This window comes from Rutilus rutilus (assembly GCF_951802725.1).
Source record: "Rutilus rutilus genome assembly, chromosome: 7".
Lineage (NCBI taxonomy): Eukaryota > Metazoa > Chordata > Actinopteri > Cypriniformes > Leuciscidae > Rutilus > Rutilus rutilus.
In genome coordinates this window covers 33,678,454-33,704,186 of record NC_140221.1, presented here as the reverse complement: position 1 = coordinate 33,704,186, position 25,733 = coordinate 33,678,454, and the positions used below count along the sequence as shown (strand labels likewise).

The 25,733-nt window shown below is 38.4% G+C and overlaps 1 protein-coding gene across 5 annotated transcripts in view; it reads left to right on the top strand.

Annotated features, from left to right (window-relative positions):
- Nucleotides 1-25,733, top strand: part of trpm3 (transient receptor potential cation channel, subfamily M, member 3) — a 155,408-nt gene that overhangs the window by 98,195 nt on the left and 31,480 nt on the right. For all 5 annotated transcript variants that reach the window (XM_084412941.1, XM_084412940.1, XM_084412938.1 and 2 more), the window contains 3 exons: nucleotides 4,948-5,122; nucleotides 5,927-6,050; nucleotides 24,055-24,127. In XM_084412941.1, the coding sequence (XP_084269067.1) occupies nucleotides 4,948-5,122; nucleotides 5,927-6,050; nucleotides 24,055-24,127 (372 nt within the window). The remainder of the gene's footprint in view (nucleotides 1-4,947; nucleotides 5,123-5,926; nucleotides 6,051-24,054; nucleotides 24,128-25,733) is intronic.

Below are 25,733 nucleotides of genomic sequence, written 5' to 3'. Positions count from 1 at the left end.
CAATACTGCTGCGAATATATCCTTTTTCTCATCTATTGCAACCAAGTGTGACACCAGGCTTTTTAACTAGATTAATCAGCAAGATTTCCTTGGACAACCAGTAATTATCATAAATATCAGGGCTGTGCTATGAAGACTGTATATGTATTTGTTGCTGAATTAAGTTTATGTATCTCTATTCAGATAGAGATTGATGTGGGTGGGGCTAAAAAACTTAATATATTCTATTAGAATTTAACAAATTGTTAGATGATTCTCTGTTTCTTTTAAATTATATTACAGTATTATTTATTATAGGCTTATTTATTATGTTATTATTTTACAAATACTATAAGAAATAGCAGGAATATTATATTAATACTAGCTGGTATTTGGTTGCTAGCATCAAAATGCCATAAACACTGTATAAATACATATATTCATGGTTTGCAATGCCACATAGGGAATGGTAGAACTTATGCAATTGTTTTAAAATGTATTAAAATATTATGAAAGAAATCAGACACTTCTGAATAGAAAATATCCTAATTTTGCCCATGGCTTTTACCGTTTTGAGAACATAAAAATTATGGCAGATAAATAATAAATATCATGTCCTGTTGTAACATAAGAGCTAGTCTAGACAGAGTGGAGCCTTGTATGTGTGTGAGTTAGTGTGTGGAGGGGAATAAAAGCGTTTCTGTAAGCCCACAAACATCATGGCAGAAGGACACGCTGATCAATAAATATCACATATCACAATAAAACAGTAAATGATATAGAGCGAAAACAAGAGGCACAGAGCGATAACAGTGGAAGAAGAGGTGTTGAATGAAGAAGTAAATCCCACTGTTTCTGATTCCTATACCAGCTGAGCAATTGCTTTTGAAGTCAGTGTGCTGCTAAAAATAGAGATTACTTTATGTAACCGTACCCATTTTAGGCACAATGATGACAGCACATGTGGATCTGGTGTACCTCTCTGTCTGTCTCTCCCTTGCTCTTCTTTCCCTCCTTCCATCTTTCTTTATCTCATGTTGCATAATTTAAGCAGTGAAGATCTAGCTGCAACATGCTTTTTGAATTATAGGCACAACATCATAACTTGTACTCATCAAGTTGTTGGAAATAGTCAGAGTGCAGGAGAACTAATCTGTCTATGTTCTGTTCACCTGATCTCGCACAGGTCCTCTCCCACTGCACGCACACCTGTTATTTAAACCAAGAGTGGTTAATTGCAGCTGATTAATGAATGTAGAAATGATCTGATTGTGCAGCAAGTGTGTACTTTCACAGCAAACGAAATGTTACATTTCAATGTGCACTAAAATTGTATTAAGTTGTCCTCGCAGGCTGCACGCAAAAATGACATGACCATTGTAGTTCAGTTTTAGTGGGTTAAAAACAGCATGATGAGTGTAGCTTGATTCTAATGTTTGATTCTTTCAATGAATAGTTCTAAAAAGGACAAGGTACTAATTTTAATCAGTCTGAAACACTTCCCTTAATCATTAAAGCATCAGCAGAGGTAGAATTTCTTTCATCTGTAAGCAAAATGGACATTATAACTGACATGTACCAAAATTAATCATAATCAAATTACAGTTAGAATCAAATTGTTTATGAAACGGAATGGAATTTTTTGGTCATCAAATTCAGTACATATGGATGCAGCACTTGAATTCTCCAGATAAAAGTTAGAAAAAGGAAACACTTTCTCTCTTTGTGTCTCGTGAGGACTATCTTCTGTTCACAATGGATGTTGGGCATCATGTTGACAGACACAATTGGGTTATAATGAGGATGTCTGAAGGGTCAGTCATAACTTAGAAATGTTATTTATCATTTAGAAATAAAAGGGCATGTTCGTCCCTGATTTTATCCCTCTGCTTTCATCGCTCTGTTGAAAGGGGCATGTCTGCTGTGAGACATCAATGTGATGCAATGTGAGACAATCCACTGCTGTGATTGGCTAACATCTTCCACATGTGGAACTCTCTGGAAAAGTTTTACTACATTTTTACTATTACAGCTGTCGAGATGAACTAATCATGAAAAGTGTTGCTTATAGCATTGTTTTTAGATCTACTCCTGTTGCATGAAAGCTTGAAGTGATGAGCATTGAGCAGATGAAAGACAGTCTGTTGATCGCATGAATGCAGTGATCTCATCATTGAAACTTGATGTCTGCACGAATGCTTTCATCATAACTAACAGTGCAAACACGATGTAAATAAGAGATTCATTGTGCAGTGTAGATTATAACAGGAGTTTTGGCCAAAGTCCAGAACTCAGTCACTGATAAACTTGCGCTGTGTGATTGACAGCATCAGTGATTATAAAGGGAGGGTTCTTTTATCGCTTTTATCTGTATATAATTTAATCACAATTTAAATAATAATTACAATAAACAATTTTGAGACAAAGAACGTCTGACTATACATGAATCATTACATACACTGAAAAAAATGATTCATTGACTAGTTGAATTTACTAAAAGAAATTATGTTAATTGGATCCACATAATTGATTTTAGTTACATTTAAACAAATGCATTACGTTGAACTAAGTTCAGCTTAATGCATTTGTTTAAATGTAGCTAAAATGAATTATGTGGAACCAATTAACATAATTAGTCAATAAATCATTTTTTTCAGTGTATCAGCAATCACTGATCACAGATTAGGCATTAGAATTATCACGGTTACATGTTACATGTAATTTACATGTTTTGGCGTTACTGTCGGGTTCATATCTTGCAGTAAAAGTCTGTTTGCAAAGCCTGCACCGAAACTGTGTCTGATTCACCAAAGAATCAACGGTGAAATGTACCAAACAAACAAATCATGCTCTACTGAGTCATTCATAGTTTAAAATAAATAACCACTTTCTTTGCATGAGGATCATTTGGATGATAATGTTATTTTTAGTCCAGCGATCTTGTATCTCTCTTCTCTCCATCTCTTCTCACTTACGCGCCAGTGGGCGGGGCCAAAGATATGATGATGTAGAACTAGGCTTTGATCTGATTCTGCAGAGACTGTCCTTTGTCACACTGTTAAGTCATAATGTGACAAAATCCAAAACGAGTCGTCTTCGGAGCTTGGTTTTAATAAAAGTTGTTTTTGGACTAACAAGGAAGTTTTGAGTTCTGAAACTTACAGGTTTTTATAGTACAATGACCTCTTATATGTCAAAAGATCAATGAAAATTTCATTTCATGACCCTTCTAAAGGCATAGTTTGCCTAAAATGAAAATGTTGTCATAATTTACCTCCATTACCTACACATACATACTTTCTTTGTCCTGTAGTACACAAAAGAAGATATTTTGTAAAATGTGGGTATTTCTTGGTCTACACAGTGAAAGTCAAGGGAAAGCAGTCTTGTTTTGGACCCCACTGACTTTCATTGTATGGACAAAAGCAGTACACAATATATCTTCTGATGTGTTCCACAGAAAAGTCATACAGAGGTGCATTTCCCGAAAGCATCATTAGCCAACTATGGCTACAAGTTCCGTCGTTATCAGCATAGTTCAACGAGTCTGTGTTTCCCGAAACCATAGTTCCAATGAACATTTGCATGCAGCATCGCAAAATTGTGTGGTTGGAACGACAGCTCTTGAGCTGCGGTTAGAAGCATAGTTTCTTTTTTTCATGACATGTGGACTCAATAAATCCTTATCTTGAGCAAAATAAGCAAGCTGACATTAAGTACAATCTGTATCTTTTATTTACAATGAATACAAATGTCATTTACTTCTTTTAGTTTGTCAAAAGATTTAAAGCACCGTTTTGAAGAGTGCGCATGTGCGTACCTGCTCTAGTATGCAAGAGCGAGCCTATAATTGAATCTGGAAATAAAGCAAAAAAAAAAAAAAAAAAGTTTCGGGAAACAGTCGTGACTAGCTACTTGATTTCTTTAACAATGCATTGTACTATGGTAGTGAAGCAGCGAGTTACGTCATTGTACGGGAAACTCACCCCAGGTTTGGAATGTCATGATAGTGATTAAATGTTGACAACATTAAAAAATTTAAAGTTAAAGTGTGTATTTTCTGTGCCACAAAAGGAATTTTGAAAATAATGATTGTTTTCCAAACACTCCCAGCACCCCTTTTGCCCCTTCCACTCTGCTTGTCTTCAAACTAATACATTTCCTGTAAATAGCTTATTATAGGTGGTGTTGCCCAAAACACACAATACTGGTTAAAGGGATATTTCACCGCTGGAAAGATGAATGTGTATTTATGTAGTAGAAATGTGAAATTATTTTAGACTGAGAAAAGCCAGAAAATGTATTTTTGGCTCATGTGGATGAAAGATAACAACTCCCAGAATGCACTTGCTTCACTGCCCTATGAGGCCACTCCCAGGCCACTCCCAAGCCACGCCTACCGGTTCCAGAGGGCAGTATCAGAAGAAATTATACAACTAGGCTACTAGTTGACTCGAAACTGGAAAGACGCAGTTTTATCGTGAGATCCCACCCCCTATGGGCAGGTTGAAAACATGCGGAACTAGCTCCTACTACTGGCTGTAGTCTCTAGCCTCTGGCCAAAAAAGCCACCGATGACGCAAAATGACGGTCATGGACAGAATGTTTTTTTTTTCCAGACACGCAATACAGAAATCTCTCGTCTCAGGAGGACATGAGGGATGGAAGCACGGTCATTCGAAAATACTACCGGGTTTCTACTGATACAAAGCTTAATGCTAGTCGGTGAAGTATCCCTTTAAGCCAGACATTAAAATATCAGACTCCTCAAACAAAGCACCACATGTGTGCAGTGTTTACACTTTATATAAATGGCTTACCTCTAGTTGTCTTTGCACATTAAACTAGTAGAGGAGAAAAAATGCACCCTTCACCTTTAATCTTTTTGATTGGTTTTCCTTGTAACAGCCACCCCCACGGTCGCACACATCCCCCCTTTTCTCACTCACGTTTCTGCTTTCTCTGCAGGGATCGGACAGGGTGTTCCAGTGGTGGCTTTGATAGTGGAGGGGGGTCCTAATGTGATCTCTATCGTACTGGAGTACCTGAGAGACACTCCTCCAGTGCCTGTGGTGGTGTGTGACGGCAGCGGTCGGGCCTCTGACATCCTTGCCTTTGGGCACAAGTACTCAGAGGAAGGCGGGTATGTGAGGTTTATCTCTCTCCACTGTAACAGTACGATAAGACATGAATATTCATTTACATATAGATGATGATTGAACTGTAGCACGGAATAGAGCACATAAGTAAATGGCCACTTTTTTTCTGAAGTATTTTTCCCATTAATTTTCCCATTAAAGGACTTGTAAGACATGAACCAAGCCAACCAGATATGAGATGAATCAAAAATGTTACACACTTTAATTTAAGCAAAAAAACATGATAACATGATTAATTGCAAATAATCTGAGAAACCTGTATAGTTTTTTATATAATACATTTTTAGTCGATTCACATCCCGTGATTTTCATTTACTGCAAAATATTTAAACAGGGAAAAAAAATTATGTTATTGCATCATTGATATTGCAAATGTACTTAACATGATTAATCACAATTAATCTCAGGCACCTATATGATTAATTAGATTTTGTTCTATTCAACATTAATTTCTATCATTTACTGAAAAATATTTAAATATATACAAGGAATTCCAGTGAAGATTTCTCTTCAGTATTATGGGTAGTGTAGTTCTTTACAGATAATTAGAATGTTAAGCACATATTTTTTTAAACAAAAAGGGAAGTTGAAATCACAGTGACTTGAGCTGTGGTGGGTCTTTTTTGAAAGGATCATATTTTATCATTAAAAAGCGGTTTGTCTATGGAGAAAATTAATGGGATTTTTCCTTCCGGTACCCTACCGTTGCGCTCTGTTGGAATATTTTCATTGCATAAATGAATTGCTCTGATATCACAGTCTCATCTTTCTCTCTGACTACATGTTAGAATCATAAACGAATCTCTGAGAGACCAGTTATTAGTCACCATTCAGAAGACGTTTACATACAGTCGGACACAGGCCCAGCATCTCTTCATCATTCTGATGGAGTGCATGAAGAAGAAAGAACTGGTGAGTGTGTGCAGTGTGGCTGTAAAAGTCCTAATGATTAAACCCCCCTGATATGACAGATTTAAAGAGATTCCTCTAGAGCCTTTTTGCTGTACTTTGAATCTTTTTAGTTCTTTGTATGAGAGTGAACTCGCAATAAAGCCAGGATTTTTTTCTGCTGCACATTCCTCTCCGTGTCAGCATGCCGTTATTCTATCAGACAGTCAGAGATGCGTGTAAAGTGGCCCTTAAGCTTGGGGCTGATAAATGTCACTACCTCTGCAGCCCACATGAAGTACATTTCCTCAGGCCCTGAGACCATCTCTCTTCATATTAGCTTCTCGCACACATACACTCTTTCTTTATCTCTCTGATGCACAGAAAGTAAAACTATTAAGTACTACCGTTAAGTATTACTTACTACTAAGTACTTTTATCACCTAAAACTTGTCATATATTTGAATCCACTACTCCTCTGTTAAATTATTCACCAGATTGATGACTCCATAATCTGTATGACTTTTCAATTAGAGTGCACTTTCCATTGAGCTCATTTAAAAGCTCTCAGACACTTCACATTTATCCTTCCCGTTAGCCATTACTTCCAGAACATCCTGAAATGCATCAATAAAGAGTTTTAACAATCAGCTTCAGTGTTGCCAGGAGAAACATATCCTACTTTTATCTTAACATGCTTCCATATTTTTTATCTATCAAGTAAAATCTTTCAAGACCATGATTTGCATGTACAACGTTTCTAGTTGTCTTTGAATGTTAATGTAGTTCAACTTAAATTTCAATGTTGTGTTTGTATATTCAGATTATGTTTTCAGTCATTAAATCATACATCCTCAAAGTGATTTTTGTGTTTGTTCTTTTATTAATAATGATTTGAATCTTCTTTTAGTCATTGTAGTGGTTTCACTCATTGTCTGTGCACGTGTCTGTGTATTTGTGATTTTGTGTATGTGCACACCATGTTATTTTTTAATTAATTCTTTGTATAACTGTGTTTTCAGTGTTGTTAGTGCATGCATTTCCACTGTGAAGTATGATCTGTAGCTGTAGATGTGTTAATCCTCATTATAAAGATGACCTTCTCAAGCATAGATATGAATCTTTGTACCCACACACCATATGACTTTTACTTAAGCCTTTGTATTTATATGCTGTATTGGCTTAAATGCAATTATGTTCAGATGCAAACTGTTTTGTTGAAGGTGAGAGCTAGTTTTGAGTAAAGCACATTGGCTTTAGTTCACATGCCACCCACTTGAATATGTTTTATTGATGACTCAAAAGTGAGATCACAACGCCTTTGAGACGCAACTAAGGGAAGCAAATTAAAAAATGTTACTTAAAAGTACACTTGGCATTAAACCAGTGTACAAGCACAAAATGCCACTGCTAATATACCAAATAAATACACATATATCATAATCTGTTACTTACTTACACAAACATGTACGCTTCTGCTCAGTTGGGTATCGGATGTGCTAGAGAACTTAAGTCCAATGCATTCATCTCACATTCATCATACACACAGTTCAGCTCAGTGCTTGATGATCTCTTTTGCTCCCTCATTGCTGTACTTTCCACTAAGGACAAGCCAATGGGAGAATTTCCATGCTTGATGATTAGAAAAACTGCTTACAATTTACAATTGTGATTAGGAAGCTAGAGTGAATGAGTATTAGAGGTGCCTTTGGCAGTCTTTGAAGATGGAGTAATTATTGTATCTTAGCAGTTTAATTTGAAGATGAAACAGTATCAGAGTACCCGAGTATTACAGCTTCGTTCATAATAGCTTACTATTATACAATTTTTACTATTGCTGCAATATGTCATACTGTATTTATGGAAGCCCATTTCTGCCACATAAGAAAAAAATCATGCTTCGGTAAATTATAGTTATGAAATAAAAAGTCAAAATTATGACTAAGTTCCCTTTCAAGGTATAACAACACTTTTGGGAACGCCTTCAACATCTGAAGCATGTGTGAAACTTGTCCAATCCTGATTGGCATTGCATTGTGACATAGCGTGTGACAGGGCACCACGGAAGCTACAAAGGTAAGCCGCCACACAACAGCATCAGTTTCTGTTCTTCAGCAATGGCTCTGTGTGTGAAACTGTCATTTACTGTTGTACTTATTTGTCTATTTGGCATTGTTTGTCTCAAAAAAAGAAAAGAAATATGTCAAGTGAAAGACAGTTCAAACAGGGACACACACAAATTTTGTGGGAGCGGCAAATGCACAGGCAGCTCTAAAGGGGGCTGCCTGTACTCACTGTGAGCAGCTACCGCTCAGGACGCTCCGCTCCCGTCTGCCTTTGTTTGACAAGGTGGGCCAGGCTTGCGTTCCCTAACGGTTCGGGACCCGAGGCTGCGCAGCATCTAAAGTCGTAGGGTTCTCAAGTGGAGCTTGCAGAGGAGGTGGTGACGGCTTTGGCCGTTTCTCTGCCTTCATCTGCAGGTTCCAGCACTCGCATTCGGGCATCCTGATCGAGAGCCTGATGCTCGAGCTCTAGTTCTTAGAAATTGGAAGCTCTCAGCATCGAGGCTTACGAGGAGCTGGTCGAGGATGTGACTCTTGCTGTGGCCAAACTTAATATTGTGTAGCTACCAGAAAACCAGGAAGGAAAACGGATAAGTAAACAAGATGAACTCTTTCTGTCTAGCCGAGCACAACCTCAATGTCAGGGTTTGCCGTTCTTTCACAATCTCCACGTTGAGTCATCGAGATTGTGGAAGAAGCCGCACACTTCCCATTTATTGAGCCCAGCAACAAACATGTACTTCAATCATGAGCTCGAAAGAGAACAGCTATGGGATGTTGCCGCAGGTGGAAGAAACTTTGGCATCTTATCTCCCCCTCACACTGCATCATCCCTGAAAGCCCTGACACTGCCCACCAAACCATGCAGAACAACTTCCGGTTAGGTGGACAAGTCATATATGGCGGCTAGTTGTGCTGGTGCACCCTTGCATACCATGGCATGCAGGCGTACCAAGCAGACCTATTAAGGGAAATTGATGAGGGCGAGGGGATCGGGCCCGACAACATTAAAGAGCTGCATCGGGCCACGGACCTGTCTCTCCGTGCCATCAAGGCGAAGGCCCAAGCCATCGGTTGCTCCACGGCATGAGGACCTCCATGAGGATCGTTATTCTCTCAGAGAAGGCTTTGGGGAAGAAGTCCTGACGCTCCTCCACGGAGCCCTCTGGAAATTGATGTTGTTTCCCTGCCGCCTCGTGCGCTTCGGGGCACACCGGTTCCCAGTGAACGCAAACCTCAGTGTCCGCCCGAAATCGTCGCGGCACTAAGGAGTTTGCCTGTAGAAAAACGTGTTGGGTTGCTCCCTGGCAGCCAACCGCTTCAGGGCACTGAACTTAGTGTTTGCAATGCACCAGAGAGACTGATCCACCTAGAGAATTATATAGAAGCTTGGAAACTTCTATCAAATATATCTCAGTGGGTCCCGTGTACGATAGAATAGGGGTACAGAATCCAGGAGATTCAGGCTCAATATGCTAAAAGTTCCTTTGATCGTGAGTCAAATCAAGTCTGAGGACTGGTTTGTCACAATAGATCTAAAGGACCCTACTTCCATATATCCAGTTCCTGAGGTTTGATTTTGGGGGCGAAGCGTTCCAGTATCAGGTCCTTCCATTTGGCTTATCTCTATCCCCTCGCACCTTCACAAAATACATGGATCCAGCACTGGCTCCTCTGAGACTCCAGGGCATTTGTGTTCGCAATTATATAGACAACTGGTTGATCTTAGCCCAGTCATGAGAGATGGCGGTTCGACATCTGGGGCTCAGGCTCAATTCCAAAATGAGCATGTTTTCCACCCTTCTATCCAGACGACAGTAACCAGGATCAGGCTAGGCCAGGCTGTCACTGTAGAACATTTTCAAAGATTGCTGTGGCTCATGCCAGCTGCATCAAACATAAAACCTTTTGGACTGCTGTACATGAGACCCCTGAAGTGGTGGCTCAGGACCAAGGTATGATCAGGGTTACGCACAGATGCCTTCGTTCCCTGGCTATATGGAAGAAAAGTTGTTCATGTCCTAAGGTCCTGTGCTGGGACCATTGTGTCATCAGCATCTCAGCTGCCCTTACGGGCTGGGGTGCGGCCATTCAAGGCCGCTCAGCATGGGATCTGTAGAGAGATCATCATCTCTCGTGGGACATAAATTGCCTGGAGATATTGGCTGTATTTCATGCTCTTATGCCTGGCTCACACTACAGGAGTTTTAGGCCGATTTATCCCCGTTTTTCCCCTCCAGAGAATCGGAGAAAAAATCTTGTCATGGACCTTGATCGGTTCAGATGTTCGGCGCATATTATCTGGTAATATGAAGCGTTCACAGATCGAATCTTGCACCTCCCGATCTGCTCTCACACAAATCGGGATTTTAAATCGGGTTGAGCAAGACTGTGATTACGTCAGTATTGTCAAAATAGCCAATAAGAGACAAGTAGGGCTGTCGTGGTGAAGCAATTTCCCTTGAGGTAATATTGAGTGACTCAACAGCGTGATATGCGGTAGGCTATTATCTCCATTTATTTATTTATTGCTAAATAAATAAGTGTTACGCTGTGGTCAGCAGGCACGAAGACGAGTACATGTTCAGTAATGAAACCGAAACTACAAAGCTCGTTGAAACGAAGTGGAGGAAACAGAAGATACAATGTCAAAATAAGGGTCCACATAATATAATAACAGAACATAAACCTGACAATAAGCTTGTTAGGCCATTGTTATATAACAGTTAGTTCCGATCCTCGAATCTCACTTTACGAGAGGCTTTCTGCTGATATCTCACCAGTATCGGCATTGTTCGTCTCTGCGCATTCTAAACAGGCTGTCACTCAGTGCAGTTACACTGTTACGCCACTAGGTGGCGGCAAGGGACTGACTTTGAGTGAGTCATTAAAATCTTCATTCAACGGAAATGTAAAAAAATGCGGATTCATTCAAAGATAGATGTAATGAAACAAGCTGTTAATTATTTTAATATTTAATTTGAACTTTGAGCTCCACTTTACAAGGCTCAGCTGAGCAGCAATGCGTCGCATGGTAACGCTGAAGCTGATGCATCACCTCATAGAGATCAATGGCATTGATTCATTGTATTGACCAGCTCTGACACCATTCATTAGAAATATCCTTAAATGTTTAAAGGATGATTTTTGAAAGATTTCGATTTCCTTGGTCACAGCAACCTTTTCACTAATATGGCTGCGTCCAAAACCGCATACTTTTTTGAGTAGGTACTTGTTTTGAATTTGAGTAATTACTTCAGGGCTGCTGAAAAAGTATGTTCTATATAGTATCATGTGCACACCAGAATCTCGCTGGAAGTAGTTGGTCATCCAGGTAGTTTTTTGCCTACTCTTTTATCAGTACTGTGAATTTGGACATACTGCTTTTGTCACATACTGTTTTTCATCTACTATATTGTAGGGAAGTATGCAATTTTGGACGCAGCTTGATATGAAGAACAGATATTTTGTTTACATCCACTTTTCAGCTTCCGATCTGCTGCGTGAGATCAAGTGAGGCACTTCCTCTGGCACGATAATCTTAATAACATTTTGTAGTGTGTGATGCACCACGATTTTCAAATCTTGTAGTGTGAGCATGTTTAAGATTTGAGGGAAGAAAATCTGCAAAGATTCTCCCTAAGTGTGTGCTGCAACCTCTGGTCTCAGGGCAAGCTGTTGTCACCCAAAGCTATGTATATCCCTGGAGACCAGAATGTAGGAGTAGACATTCTGTAGAGGTAGGGGCTGAGGCCTGGGGAATGGAGACTCCACCCCGAGACGGAGGAGTTCATCTGGAGGAAGTTTGGCCAAGCTGAAGGGGATCTATTTGCGTTTTGAGAGACAACTCACTGTCCGCTGTGGTTCTCCCTCATGCATCCCTCGCTTTCGCCCCAATTGCTCCCCCATGCTTTCAACCTCAATTGCACTGCTCCCGGGAGTTCTAGAGAGGGTTCGCCAGAACGGGATCAGTCTACTCTTGGTAGCCCCATTCTGACCAGAAAGAGTCTGGTTCTCGGACCTCATAGCGCTCCTAGCAGGCCCTCCATGGGAGATTCCAGTCAGAAGGGACCTGCTGTCACAAGCAGGGGGTTTGATATTTAACCCTTGACCCGGGCTCCGAGGGTTTAGTCTGAGGTTGTTGAGACCATCCTAAGCTCTAGAGCTCCCCTCCACGAGTAAACTGTACACCTTAGAGTGAAGAGAATTCACTTTATGGTGCTGAGAGCATCAGTTGGATCCAGTTAACTGCCCAGTGGCTTCAGTGCTGGAGTTCCTTCAAGATAATTTCTGAAGTTTTTGAAATTTCAAAATACATTTGAAATTCCGTTATTTCAAATGTAGGCGTGGTGAGCGCGCTCATAATCCGCCGGCGCGACCACAACATTGTCCAACATCAAATGGCAAACGTAATGCAAGCGGAACGAAACTGCTCGTTATTGTGTGGTTGACAGTTTGGACCAAAGCAGCGCGAGCCGATCTTGATCAAGCGACACTGTAATACACAGCGCTAATAAGAGATCCAGTAAAGAAAGCATTTGAATTCGCCACAGAAGTAATAACATCGCTGCGACTCCTGCGAGATCTAGTGAGAAACATTCACATTTCTACGTTATTAACGGATCAAACAGCGCTGACGTGGAAACCAGGAAGAAACATTGTGGCATGAATGAACTATCAGTGTCCACAGATCTGCAACATTCACCATGGATTTACTGTAGTAACACTAACTGCAACCATGGAAGTTTGGCAGGAATAGTCTGCTATAATGCCTTCAGGTAACATTATGTCGGTTTTATTTTGACATTATGAATACAATTGCTGCCCTCAAATGTTAATCTGAACTAAAATAAACCTTTGTTTATAACTACTACAATATTTTTTCCAAGGAGCTGTTTTGTTTTATATGCTCCTTAGAAGAGTCAATTATAGCTCCAGAATTGCTCAAAGTAAAAAAAAATATCATACTTTATGATGTTAGTTTTAATAAAAAAAAAGAATAAAAAAAAATAAATCAAGGAAATTTCTCTGGCATTTCTTTCTTTTTGCTGTATCAAAAATGTACCGAACCGTGACACAAGTGTATCGTATCGAACCGAACCGTGAATTTTGTGAACCGTTACTACCCTACTGTTTACACAACAGCTGAAGTGAGAGTAAGTGTAACATAAAGCAATTTGGCAACTGTGTTAATCTCTTGTTGCATGGGATGCGCCGCATACCTGGACCGCATATGCACCGCATAACCCCCCCCCCCCCCCCGAACACTGTCACCTTTTTTACTCTCAGGAGTTTGCAGGTCTGATGCTGGGTTCTCGAGTGCTCTTTTCCTGAGTTGTGCCTGGACAGGTTTCACACCAGGGCAGGCATTAGTCACTGTGGCACTGTGGGTATTTAGTTCCCCCAAAGTGTTGTTATATGATACAGGTTCCCTTGAAAGAGAACGTCTCAGGTTACGAATGTAACCATTGTTACAGAAAGAGATTCTGTGTCCCTTTGCCACACCACCTGAATGCTTGAGAGCAACTTGCTTCAGCTTATCAGAAGCTGATGCTTTTGTGTGCCAGCTTACCTTTGTAGCTTCCGTGGTGCGCCTTCACACACTTCGTCACGACGCAATGCCAATCAGGATTGGGCTAGTTTCACACATGCTTCAGACGCTGTCACGCTAGAGGTGCTCCCCAAAGTGTCGTTATACGATGCAGTGTCTTGTTCCCTTCTCAGGGAACAATGGTTACATTTGTAACCTGAGATGTTATATTTATGAGATGAAAAGTCATAATTATGACATACTATACTGTCATATTTATGAGATGTCAAATTATGACATACTAAAGTTATATTTATGACATGAAAAGTTCAAATTGACTTGCTGTCATAATTTTGACAGACCAAGTCATAATTATGAGATATAAAGTCAAATTACGACATGCTAACCCATACACAAAAGAAATATATTTGAAATATATTTTCAGGATATATTTTGGAATATATGCAAATATTTGAAATTGGCCCAATAAATATATTTCATACTTATATTTCATATATTTTTGTTATATTTCAGAATATATTTCAATGTATTTGGAATATATGCAACATATATTTTTGACACTTGTGGGGACCCATACAGAAAAAAAATACATTGAAATATATTCTGAAATATAACAAAAATATATGAAATATAGGTATGAAATATATTTATTGGGCCAATTTCAAATATTTGCATATATTCCAAAATATACTCTGAAAATATATTTCAAATATATATCTTTTGTGTATGGGAAGTCATAATTATGAGATAAAAATATGACAAAAAGTTCAATTATCAAGCGTAGTGTTAGTTTTGGCAGGTCATGTTAGTCAAGCTCGCATCAGCTGACTCTCACATCTACCTATAGGAATACGACGCCTATCACCGTATACATATATAAGCTCCTTCAGCATTATCAGCAGCTATCGCGTTTCTCAGGAGATAATTACCCTTCTCCATCGCCAGCTCCTCCTCTCACCCAGTCAGGATTTGGCGTTCTGATTTCCCTTGAATCATTATGTTGTACTTTAAAATCTTGAATTAAATATATTTGCATACATTCATGTTGGTTCTGTTCTGTTTACCCCAAGGGGGGTTATTGCTGCTCTCCCTGCTCTTATCCATGCTAGGCTGCATGGATGCGCAGGGAGTTCTCGCCCAGAACGGAACCATACCGCCAATCCAAACTGTATGCTGATTGCCAATCGTATTTGACGATAGTGGTCCTGACAGAAATGAGATAAATTGAAATTGTTACATATTACGACTTCTGTCAATTATGATTATTTTTTAATGTGGTGGAAATGGGCTTCTATAAATATGTATATACATACTGTGTACATTATACAACAGATTACAGCTTGGAATTCTGTGTCCCACAATGCAATGCGGCTAGCTTGATTTTCCACTTCGATGGATAAACAGGAACTTAACCTCACTTTTTCCAATTTATTGATTTATCTTACATTCTTGACAAATGATATTTGGATGCCATTTGTTGAAATAAACATGCAACAATAATGTAAATTCTGCTTTTTGTTTTTTAAATAGTAGGCAGTATATAGTATATACTGCGCTGTCCTCGGCAAGTAGCTAGTTTTCCATTCCACTCCAGCGACGCTATTGCATAAATGCATCTGATTCGAAAATGCAATCCAATGTGCACCTATGAAAAAGATCTGAGCTGTACAGAACAATGTGCGCTCGCTTGGATCCGGTAATGGACAGAAGTCTGCCAACAGACAAATATTGAGGACTTATAAACTCACTGCTGAGCTTTGCACACAGATTTTCAGATGTATTTGGCAATGCAGAGATTTATCAAAATCAATCGATGGGTTGTGTAAGAATGCTTAACAGTGCAGTTTTTTGCCCCCAAGCTGCTAGTTGATAAGCTCTCATGCTGATCATGACATGTGCTTGAGGGCTAATGCTGATGCAACCATACATAAATTATTGTGTATACATTGCATTAAGGTGCAAATAAGCAAAATATGCCTTGAGAAACATGCACTGATAAAAAAAATTGTGTGCTGTAACATTTGTGAGGTAACCTACAAACATATTTATAAGAAAATGCTGAAATATGAGAATAACACTAAGACGACCTTGTGTTCTGTGATGAATCAAGAGTGGGATAATAATGAGATCTGTAGGGAGGTGTCTTAAATCAGCTCTGTTCCTTTGAAGCACCTGAGCAGATGTTTAACCTGAACTCAACAGGACATGCTTCCATAACCTCCTGCCTCTCAGTACATGACCTGACTACACCAGATTTGGAGGGGGCAGCAGCAAACTACAATTAATTACAACCTTATTAGATTAGATTAGGGTCCTTTTAGGGATGCAGTATTTCTGTTCTGTGTGAGATTAATTGGCACTTGACACATAAAAGAAGCATTATGTCCATCTTTTGCACTTCTCTGCAGTAGGCATTCCCTCTCTCATTCAGGATTGAATTCCATTCGTAATCTCTTTCCTACGGTGGAGGTCTTTGTTCCTGCAACTAAGGGAAGGATGGTTCAATTAATCAGACTGACAGCCTCTCTGTCTATTTATCAGCCCCATTCTGTTTTCCTAGAGAATCTTTCTTGTGTGTCGTGTTTCCATTGGCTCAGAGAGGAGTTAGCACTGCTAGTTTTCCCTCACACCAAAGCATTTTAATCTCCTATTCTAGGAAACACCATTGTTTTAGCTCTAGCTTACTGTAATTGTGGAAAAATGTTTTTCAATGTCAAAATTTGTTCTCTCATCCCAGCTTATAATGTTAGGGTCTTCTATTAGCCTACCCTGAAAGGGCTTATATTCGGTACAGCATTTCACTTATTAACTATTCACACACACACACACAAAACTTGAAATATTGATTTGAGTTGAAATTGTTTTTTAATAATTTACCTGTATATTAACTTAAAGCTTAGACAAAAAAAAACAAATAGCCAATTACAATGTATAGCCTACAAAATAATTAGCACCAATATTGCAGTATTAATACACATTTAGTTAACAAAATGAAACCCTAAACATTACAATGCTATAAAAGTGTGCAGACTTAGAGAAATAAACAGCAGGTGCTGGCTATTTTCAGACAGTTCACGTTGGCAAGTAGTCTACGGCTCATAATAAACACCACTGTAACATGACCTCTAACTTAAGTAAATGATTTTAATAAACATTTAGTTAACAAAACAACACCATGCAAGTTTTAATGCTAGTAAAAGTATGAGCACAAGGAGGGAGGGAGGCATGACCATGACCATGTCTGCTGAACACACCCCCGTTTCTTGACTCCACCCCCATGTCAAAAAAGTGCCATGAAGTGAAAAGCACAGAAAAGTGAAACCTAAAGGGAAAAAGGTATCGCGAACTCGCACTTGTCTGAAACTCAGAATAAAAAGAGAGTTGCAAATGAATTGGTAGGTGTGACCATGGAAAATATGTTGCAAAATCATTGCTGCAAAAAATCTGGTGCAGAAGTAAAATAGGATCAAATTTCTTAAGCTTCTTTTACATCTATTATTGATTTTTGGAATTAATTATATCTTTATTTTTGAACTACTTAATGTACATAATTGAACATCATTACATCGTTATTTTAAGAACTGAAATATTGGACATTTAAAAGTTGTGTTTGCCGTGAGCGTCAGTGAATAGTAGGAAATAGGTGTGTTCGACTTGAAGCGGCATATGGAGCTGTCTCACTCTCGCTGTACTTTGTTGTCATACACCAATCAGTCTGTGCAGCGGCGCTTCAAGTTGGACACACCTATGGAGTGCAACAGTGCCCGCAGCCTTTTTCAGTGCCGCTGGTTCGGGAAGTATTTTTTTCATTCATTTTTCCCATAGGGATTTTCAAATCTTCGTTAAAGAGTTATAAGCCATGAACCAAGCCAATCAGACAAAAGGTGTATCACAACACTACAAACTTTGATTTGAAGCAAAAAACAGTACTAAAGCAACATGCAACATATCATCAGTGTTTCTCTGCTCATCCTGGACTGAAGCACAGGCTCTACTCTTCAACACAACACAAAACAGATAACATTCTTATTGAGAATTAACTGAGGTTTAGAAGTTGATGTTTTATTGAAAATAATAAAGTTCGATGTCACCATTTTGATGATCAGTGTTTGCTTTAGTTGAGCTCTTGACCCTTCAGTTTTAACATTACTTTTTCTATGACTGCTTTAACTGTGCATCACTTTTTGTGATGATAGTCATCATGTAATGGCCTGATTTATTGATACCACCTGAAGTCTAATATTTGATTAAGTTGTTACATTTTAGTTGTTAATTTTGCATGCCAATATTGGTGCAGAAAATCCTGCTGTGTGGTGATACTCTGAATGATTTTATGAAGTCATTATACAGAAAATGTTTTGACCGAGTCATATAGACTCACAATGGTGACAATGAAAAAAAATTGCCAGTCATTTGACCGTTTTATCATTTAACTGTTTTGTTATTTGTTATAAATTATATTTGTAATTTTACATACATTTTTATGTAATTTAAGAAAACAGAAAAAATACTGTATGAAAATTACAGTAAATTTTCTGTATAAAAAATGTGAATTACTTTGCAATTACAGCTTAAATAACATAACAGCTGAATTTTTAATCTACAGATATTATTTTACAGAGCTTTGAGTACAATTTAAAATGAAAGTTAAAAATTAAATTAAAATGATCGTCAAAAAATTCGGTAACACTTTATTTTAATGTGTCCTTGTTACACACGTTACATGTATTTACTATAGTAATAACTCTAAATTATGCATAATTACATGCAATTAACCCTCAACCAAATCCTGATCCTACCCAAACCCTATAGTAAGTACATGTAGTTAATTATTATTACTCAGTACTTAAATCTATAATTACACTGTAACAGGGACACATTAAAATAAAGTGTAACCAAAAATTCTGTAAAATTAGGATTTTTTTTATTACAGTGTACTTACAAGTCGTGATCCACAAACAACAGATTGTACCGACAAAGTGGGAATTGCTCCATTTCAGGAGAAGCTTTTGTGCGTATAGCCTGCATTGTAGGCTACTCTCTGAGGTTCTGGAAGCTGTTCTCCATAAAATGTGCAGCACACAGATAAACGTTGGGGTTACAATGTTCAGGAACGGTGTTTAAAATAAATTTTAACCATTCTAAGTTCATCAGCCTTAGGAAGGTCAAACAAATGAGTTACGTAGTCTACTCCTTTGGCAGAGATTATTTAAATGAGTAACATTATAACTTGTGGTGTAGTCCAACTGAGTCCTTCGTTGTTATTGAAAAGTGGAAATAAAATATCTCCCTTTGGATTGGACTTTAAGCTTTGTAACCTTGCAGATCTTTTTTATGCTCATAGCTACAGCAACATTACACACTGACTAAAGTTGAAAAAGTGAAATAGCATAATAGGACCCCTTTAAACATGATGATTTAAAAAAATAAGCTGACTGATGGATGGCTTCAGCAGAACCAAATGCCATGTATTAACAACCTCATAGTAGGTGTGTCTTTAATGTTTATAAGTTATCGTTCAAATTGACAACCTTTCATTGGCTGATTTTTCTGTTTGCTTTAAGCAACGTAGCGATATGGTGTGTATGGGGCGGAACTATTAGCATGATGTGGAGGTAGTGTTTGGGGAAACTTGCTTGAAAACAGTTGTTATTTTTTGCACATTTGAGTTTTGTCAGTGGGAATGAAGCTGAATGAAAATAGACTGATGCTTCAGGGGATGACAGCTTCCGATCAGCTTATGATGATGGATGGAAAGATGGAGTCACATCCGACCACATGTCGAATGGGTCAGTGACTGTATGGATGAACAAATGGATGGACAGCTGACAGACCAGAGGAGACATGAACTCCTGGCACATGTGAGGAACAGTGAGTAGTGTTGCTGTAGGATTTAAGATAATGTGAGAGCGCTGGACTGGTGGAATGGATGTGTGGGTGAGGAAGGAAATTTCACCGCTGATAAATGAAGATGAATGTCTGCCCATGGGCCTGGTTCACTGATGCATGAAGCAATCCACCGAACAGCGAGAACAGCATTCGCCAGATCTCCAATGAGCGTTAGATACAGACTTACTGTACACACCATCTCGTCCTTTAACATACATTCAAATTCTCTGTTTCGATACATTTTACACACAGATTCCACAATGCGTCAAATTTCCAATTGATTTGAATTAAAACCCCTAGAAGAAGTTGTGTTGTCCCAATTGGTGAAATGCCAGATGACTAGTTTAGACGTGAAATGACTACATCGCCAATAAGGCTATTACAAAATGTTGCCCCCTCAAAGGAGAAGGATAGCAAAAACCTGCATTTGTGCTCCTAATAACAGCTCTGTAATTTAAATAAAGTGGAGAGTTAAAAATAGTGTATAAGGAGAGAGAGAGACTCCTTAGCCTTTTTCTAGATTCTGCTGCTAGACATAATTTCACACCTCTCAATGTAATGATAACCTTTAACAGCAGGAAGACAAGCCTCTGATGGACAGAGCTATTTCACTACTCACAGCAGGGTTTTTTTCTGACTGAGGCATCAGAAAAAACAGCAGCAGGTCAGGATGCTCTCTTTGACACACCTGTAGAGGGTTGGAGCGGATTCTCCTGCTAACAATACATCAATATGTTTCTAAATATGCAATTTCAAATTAAAAGTTTAAACCCACTCTCTGACTTTGCATGTTTTGATGATGTCCACATATTCTTGTTCACAGTATATTAGCTTTGCTTTGGCTCCTAAAGCAAATGAAACTAATTTTAAAATATCTAATGGTATATACCTGTCAAGTGAGTGTTTACGACATAGAGACAACTGATCATCTTTTCTTGTGTGTAGTCAGATATTTTCTGGGAAAACATGTCTTATTGGTTGGAGACAAAAATTAATTCACTGTCCACTTCTGCTAAGAAACATTATGTTTGGAATGTTGTTAAATGGTTAAAAAATGAATTTCTCAATAATTTATTGTGCAAATTTTCTTAAAGAAGTGCAAATGTATAAAGACGAAACCTTATTTTTCTGTATTCAAAAGAGACTTTATTTACTTTCCATCAATGACAATGAAATGTATGAAAATTAAAATGGCCCAGAAATTTGTTGGAATAATAAGAGACCTCGGTTTATTATATCAATAATTATAATTTTTGGGGGTATATTTTTTGCTGAAAGTCACACTGTTTACAGAAATCTCCAGTTCATATTGAATTTAGCTTAGATGAAAAACGAGGCTTTGAGGGAAAGAATTAGAGTCTTTACTGTGGAAAGAACTGTATACAGTTCCTAGGTCATGTAACTTTCAAATAGTTTTTGTCTACTGAAAGATTTTTTTTTCCAGAAACACATTTTGTCAGCTGAACAATCGGTCTGTTGTTAAACAATAGGACAATCCATTGAACACACTGTATTTCTGTCCCTCACAGCCTTGTTTTCATTCCTTTAAAAAATGAAACATTGCGCTAACCTGATTAAGGTATATTCCTACGGGACGTTCTGTAAAGCATGTATGAGTTAGCAAGAGTGACCAAGGGCGGCAGAGCTCTCCAGCTATGTGACATGATCGACTGCGAGCGCGTTCAACTGTACGCAAATGAGCAGTGATGCGACACGGCCACTACCAATATGAATACAGACATTTTTCCACCACCTTTTTACAGAAGAAGCTTCTGAGAGAAATGCTATTAGCAACCAACAATCAGTTGCAGATGCAGCAACCTCCAGTGATTTAATCAGTGTCATAGTGAACGCTCTGTTAGGATGTTGAGGTGCTGTTGTGTAGTCTTCAACAAAGAAGAGGCATTCAGGGCCAATGACAATTTGTTGGTGATGTGAACACCCATTAACCTAAGGCTGCCTGTTATCTCCTCCACCACATTGTTGATGTGCAGCGAGTAATGAACTGCTCGAGACCATGGATCTAAAGTAAACAATCATCTCTTTTTTACTAGCATTAATAGAGAAGTTGTTCTAGCACCAGGTTGCAAGCTGTCTTACCTCTTCCTTTGGCTGAACCCCTCAACAGAGGCGTTGTATGAAGATTTAATGATTGCTCTGATATTAGGTGATGCACTCATGGTGTTATGTATACCTGTGGATCCTTACTGCCTCAAAGCTATTGCTCCAGAGGTCTACCTGAGACAGAGTTACCTGCTTGTACAGCTAGTTTGTTAGGGTCTGGGGAAAGACTGTGATCAATGCAGAGATGAAGTAAACATAAGCAATTATTTGACAAATGAGATTTTGTTGTCTTGGTAACAAAGTGCAATAAGGATGACAAATGTAATGCCATCGTTCATGGAGCTGTAGTGTCTGAAGGTGTGTACTTGAAAGTATATTGTGGAAACTGGAAAAGCGGTCTTAATGTTTGCTGTGACCAGTTTCTCAAATCTATAGAACCACTGGAGTAAATGCAATAGGGTGAAAGTCACTAAAGACATTTTTGCACTCGGATGATGGAGGTTGATATGAAGCATGTGGGGACATGACAGCCTAGACAAAGTGGATTTAAATTATCTCTATAATGTCTGCAAATATTTATAAAAATTATGTTTACAGAACAACCTGTAAATTTTACTATTTAAAACTAATTTACAGAATTTAAAAACCAAACGGTGAATCTAATCGCTATTTTCTGCTGATTTTCTGCAACTAAAATCTGTTTTGTACCTTTATCAAATAGAGACAACCACCTTAACACAGGTGGTAAAGAGAAAGCCACATGATAAAATAAATTTCATAACAAGAAGCTTTTCCACATGCTGAGGTAAATACAAATGTATGGAAGGTGCCTGCAGTGTCATGCACACAAATACAACACTTTTATGTTAGCACACGACACTAAAATAATGCAATAAACATTCATTTATCAACATAAGATATAACATAAAACCCTTAAACATTCAAATGAAAAACCGTTAAATGTGAGGTGTCGCACAGAATTCTAGTACATTTAACAGTATTTTACTGTAAAATGAAATGAAAGGTTAGATCTATTTCAGTTTTTCCTCGTATATACAGTAGTAAGTGAACTTAATGTTAACCAATTAACAGGTTTTAACTGTGGCATGTTTTTAGTCTGTTATATGTAAAATTTGTAGAGGCATAACCTGTTTTAAAAAAGATTCTGAATTGAATGGGTGCCTTAGTTGTTAAAACGTGCTCTGAGGCACACGGAGATGATTTAATTATCCATTATTGACTTTTTCTATTCAGCTACTTCAGGCTTATAAATCACAGACATGTCCCCATAGGTCAGCTGTGTACTCAATATGCATATGAAATTTTGAAAAGAACTAACAGTGTCTGAATCACTTTCCTGCTGTGTTTGAGTGATGTGCGTTGAATTTAAACAGATAGTTGTACATTTTGTCATGAATTACTCAACCTCATGTCAATCCAAACCTGTATAATTTTTTTTTTCCTTCACACAATGAAAATCATTCTTAGAAACATTCTTCAAGTGTGCGTGCGTATGTGTGTGTGTGTGTGTGTGTGTGTGTGTGTGTGTGTGTGTGTGTGTGTGTGTGTGTGTGTGTGTGTGTGTTTCACTCACAGAAGTACATTGTCACTCTTGGGAGAATATCCCTTTAAGGTTGACTGGTTGGAGTCACACACATACAAAAAGAACACACACACACACACACACACACACACACAGAGTTGGGTCACCTCCACAGTAACAGGGTCATCAATAACTGACACGTCAGTAATTGGCCGTCACTATACTCTTTGTAGAGGAGATGAAGTGCTTGTTCGATTTGATCACATTCCATTTACTCTCCAGTTTCAACAGCAAAATTATTTCATAGTGCACACAGAACCACACCACACACAAGACATAAGCATAGCACCATTCGTTTATTCATCAGTTCTGATCTATAAGACATTTTGAAGGATTATATGTTCTGTTATTTAAGCTCGCTGAAGTGCTCCAATTCTTTATTCCACCGCCACCACCTCTCAAGCTCACACACTCTAAATGTGCCATCATTTCATGGTTGCTTGGGGGATGAAAATGAAAACATTATTGACATTAGGCTGAACCAATCCTCCCACTTCCACAGATAAGTTCATTAGTCCATACCAGACACAGATGGAAAATGCTACTGAAACAAAGGTGGATTGTTCAAATGACAGGCGTTAGATTAATGGCCTGTACTCTATATGTTCTGGAATTCAGAATGCATTGCATATGAAGCCACAAGGTGCCCTTCACATGCGACGTTTCAGTGTTTACAGAACTGCAAACACTGTTCTGGTTATGGCAGTGCATGCAGCGCATTGTCACTTCTCTTCACTATAAGGGCAAGACACTAAGCTATTATCACACCATGATTGGATTTGTTTTTATCATGCTCATACTCAAACAGTTGTGATGTTCATGTGATGCCAGCAATAATGCAATATCTCTCTTTCTCAGATAACAGTGTTTCGAATGGGATCAGAGGGACACCAGGACATTGATCTGGCTATTTTAACAGCTCTTCTGAAAGGTATATTTGTACATTTGTGGATACTCATATGCATCTGTGGGGATCCGCTCGTATATCCTTTCATTTTAAACTGAATTTTGCAGAGAAAAAAGCAGATTAAGAAGTAAACAAAAATACTGTATAAAATTCAACCAAAGCTAAAATAGTTTAGAGTAGATAATTGTTACAACGTGTCTCCCTTATTAATGTAAAAAAAAGTAAAATTGCAATGTGCAAGTACATAACTACTCCAGTAATGATTATGACTTTTTGATATACAGTACATAAATACGTAATAGCAGTGGTTTATTTTGACTCAGACCGAGACAATACCAAGGCCCTCTTATCTTAGCTGATATGTCACTCTGGTACCTCTGTTGAAATAAAAAAACTCGAAAATATGATGTCAGTTTAATGCTGTACATCTTTATTGTTTGTGATTTTTTAATTATAAGAAATTTTAAATAATGTTACAAGATATTGGGGCCCCCCTGGATGTTTGTTGAGGCCCTCTAGTAGGGGTGCAGTTTGGAGGGGATTGGTGAGGTAACCCTTGCCTTCTAGTAGTAGTTAAGAAACCACTGTGTTGTAGAATGTACAACTCAGTTTTATACGATATGTAACAAAGTGCCTGCTCTGTCTTTCTATCCAACAATTGGTCAATGGATTGAAAATGTTTGAAGACCCCTGGTTTAAATAATGATTGATGGTTGTAAAAGAACGATGAAGGCCATCTGAAACATCTTGTGTTTCAAGTTGTGGAGCAGAGATCGGACTTTTTCTGATCACACACTAATTTCCCTTTTACCGCCCACCGACTTTCAGTGCCCGCAATCGCCAGGTTAACAGGACATTTGCCACTGAGAGGAGTGAACAAAATGCAAGCTCTACTGGTTATGCTTCTTAAGACCCACTTTTAAATCCCTTTCAAAAGATGGGATTCCAGTGAAGCCTTTCCTCCGAGAGCTCCATGTGTTGCTCTGAAAGCCAGCAGCATTGCTCTTGCATAATTCATAGTACTTTCCAGCGCATCTAAAGAATGATTTACTCATGCAGTTCCCAGCTCTCTCATTTTCCCTTAATGAATGTATAAGGGACATATATCAGTTGGTTCATAGTCAAAGAACAGATATTATGTTGTATTTTTGAGTTCGCACAAGCAGTTAATGCCAATTAAGTATAATTATACAAGCACTGTAAAAAATTTCTAACCCTCCCAAATCAAAAATTTCAAGTGACCGATAACATCTAAATTTTTCAATTGGCCCAAGTGAAATTCTGTAAATTATAAAATTAAATTGACAGATTTTCACTTGGGCCAATTGAAATTTACAGAATTTCACTTGGGCCAATTGAAAAATTTAGATGTTATCGGTCACTTGAAATTTTTGATTTGGAAGGGTTAGAATTTTTTTACAGTGAGGGACAGTTTCACTGTTCTGAAAGGGAACTAACAGTGACCCCTATTACATATATGTTAGTGTAGTCCAGTGTTACATATTTTATTCTATTTATTTTTTCAATATATAGAAGTTTTCTGTGAGAGTTGGAGCTGATAGCCTCATGGGCAGCGCTCCGACATAGCACAACTGCGCCTCCGGCAACCCGAGTTTGATTCCAGGCTTGA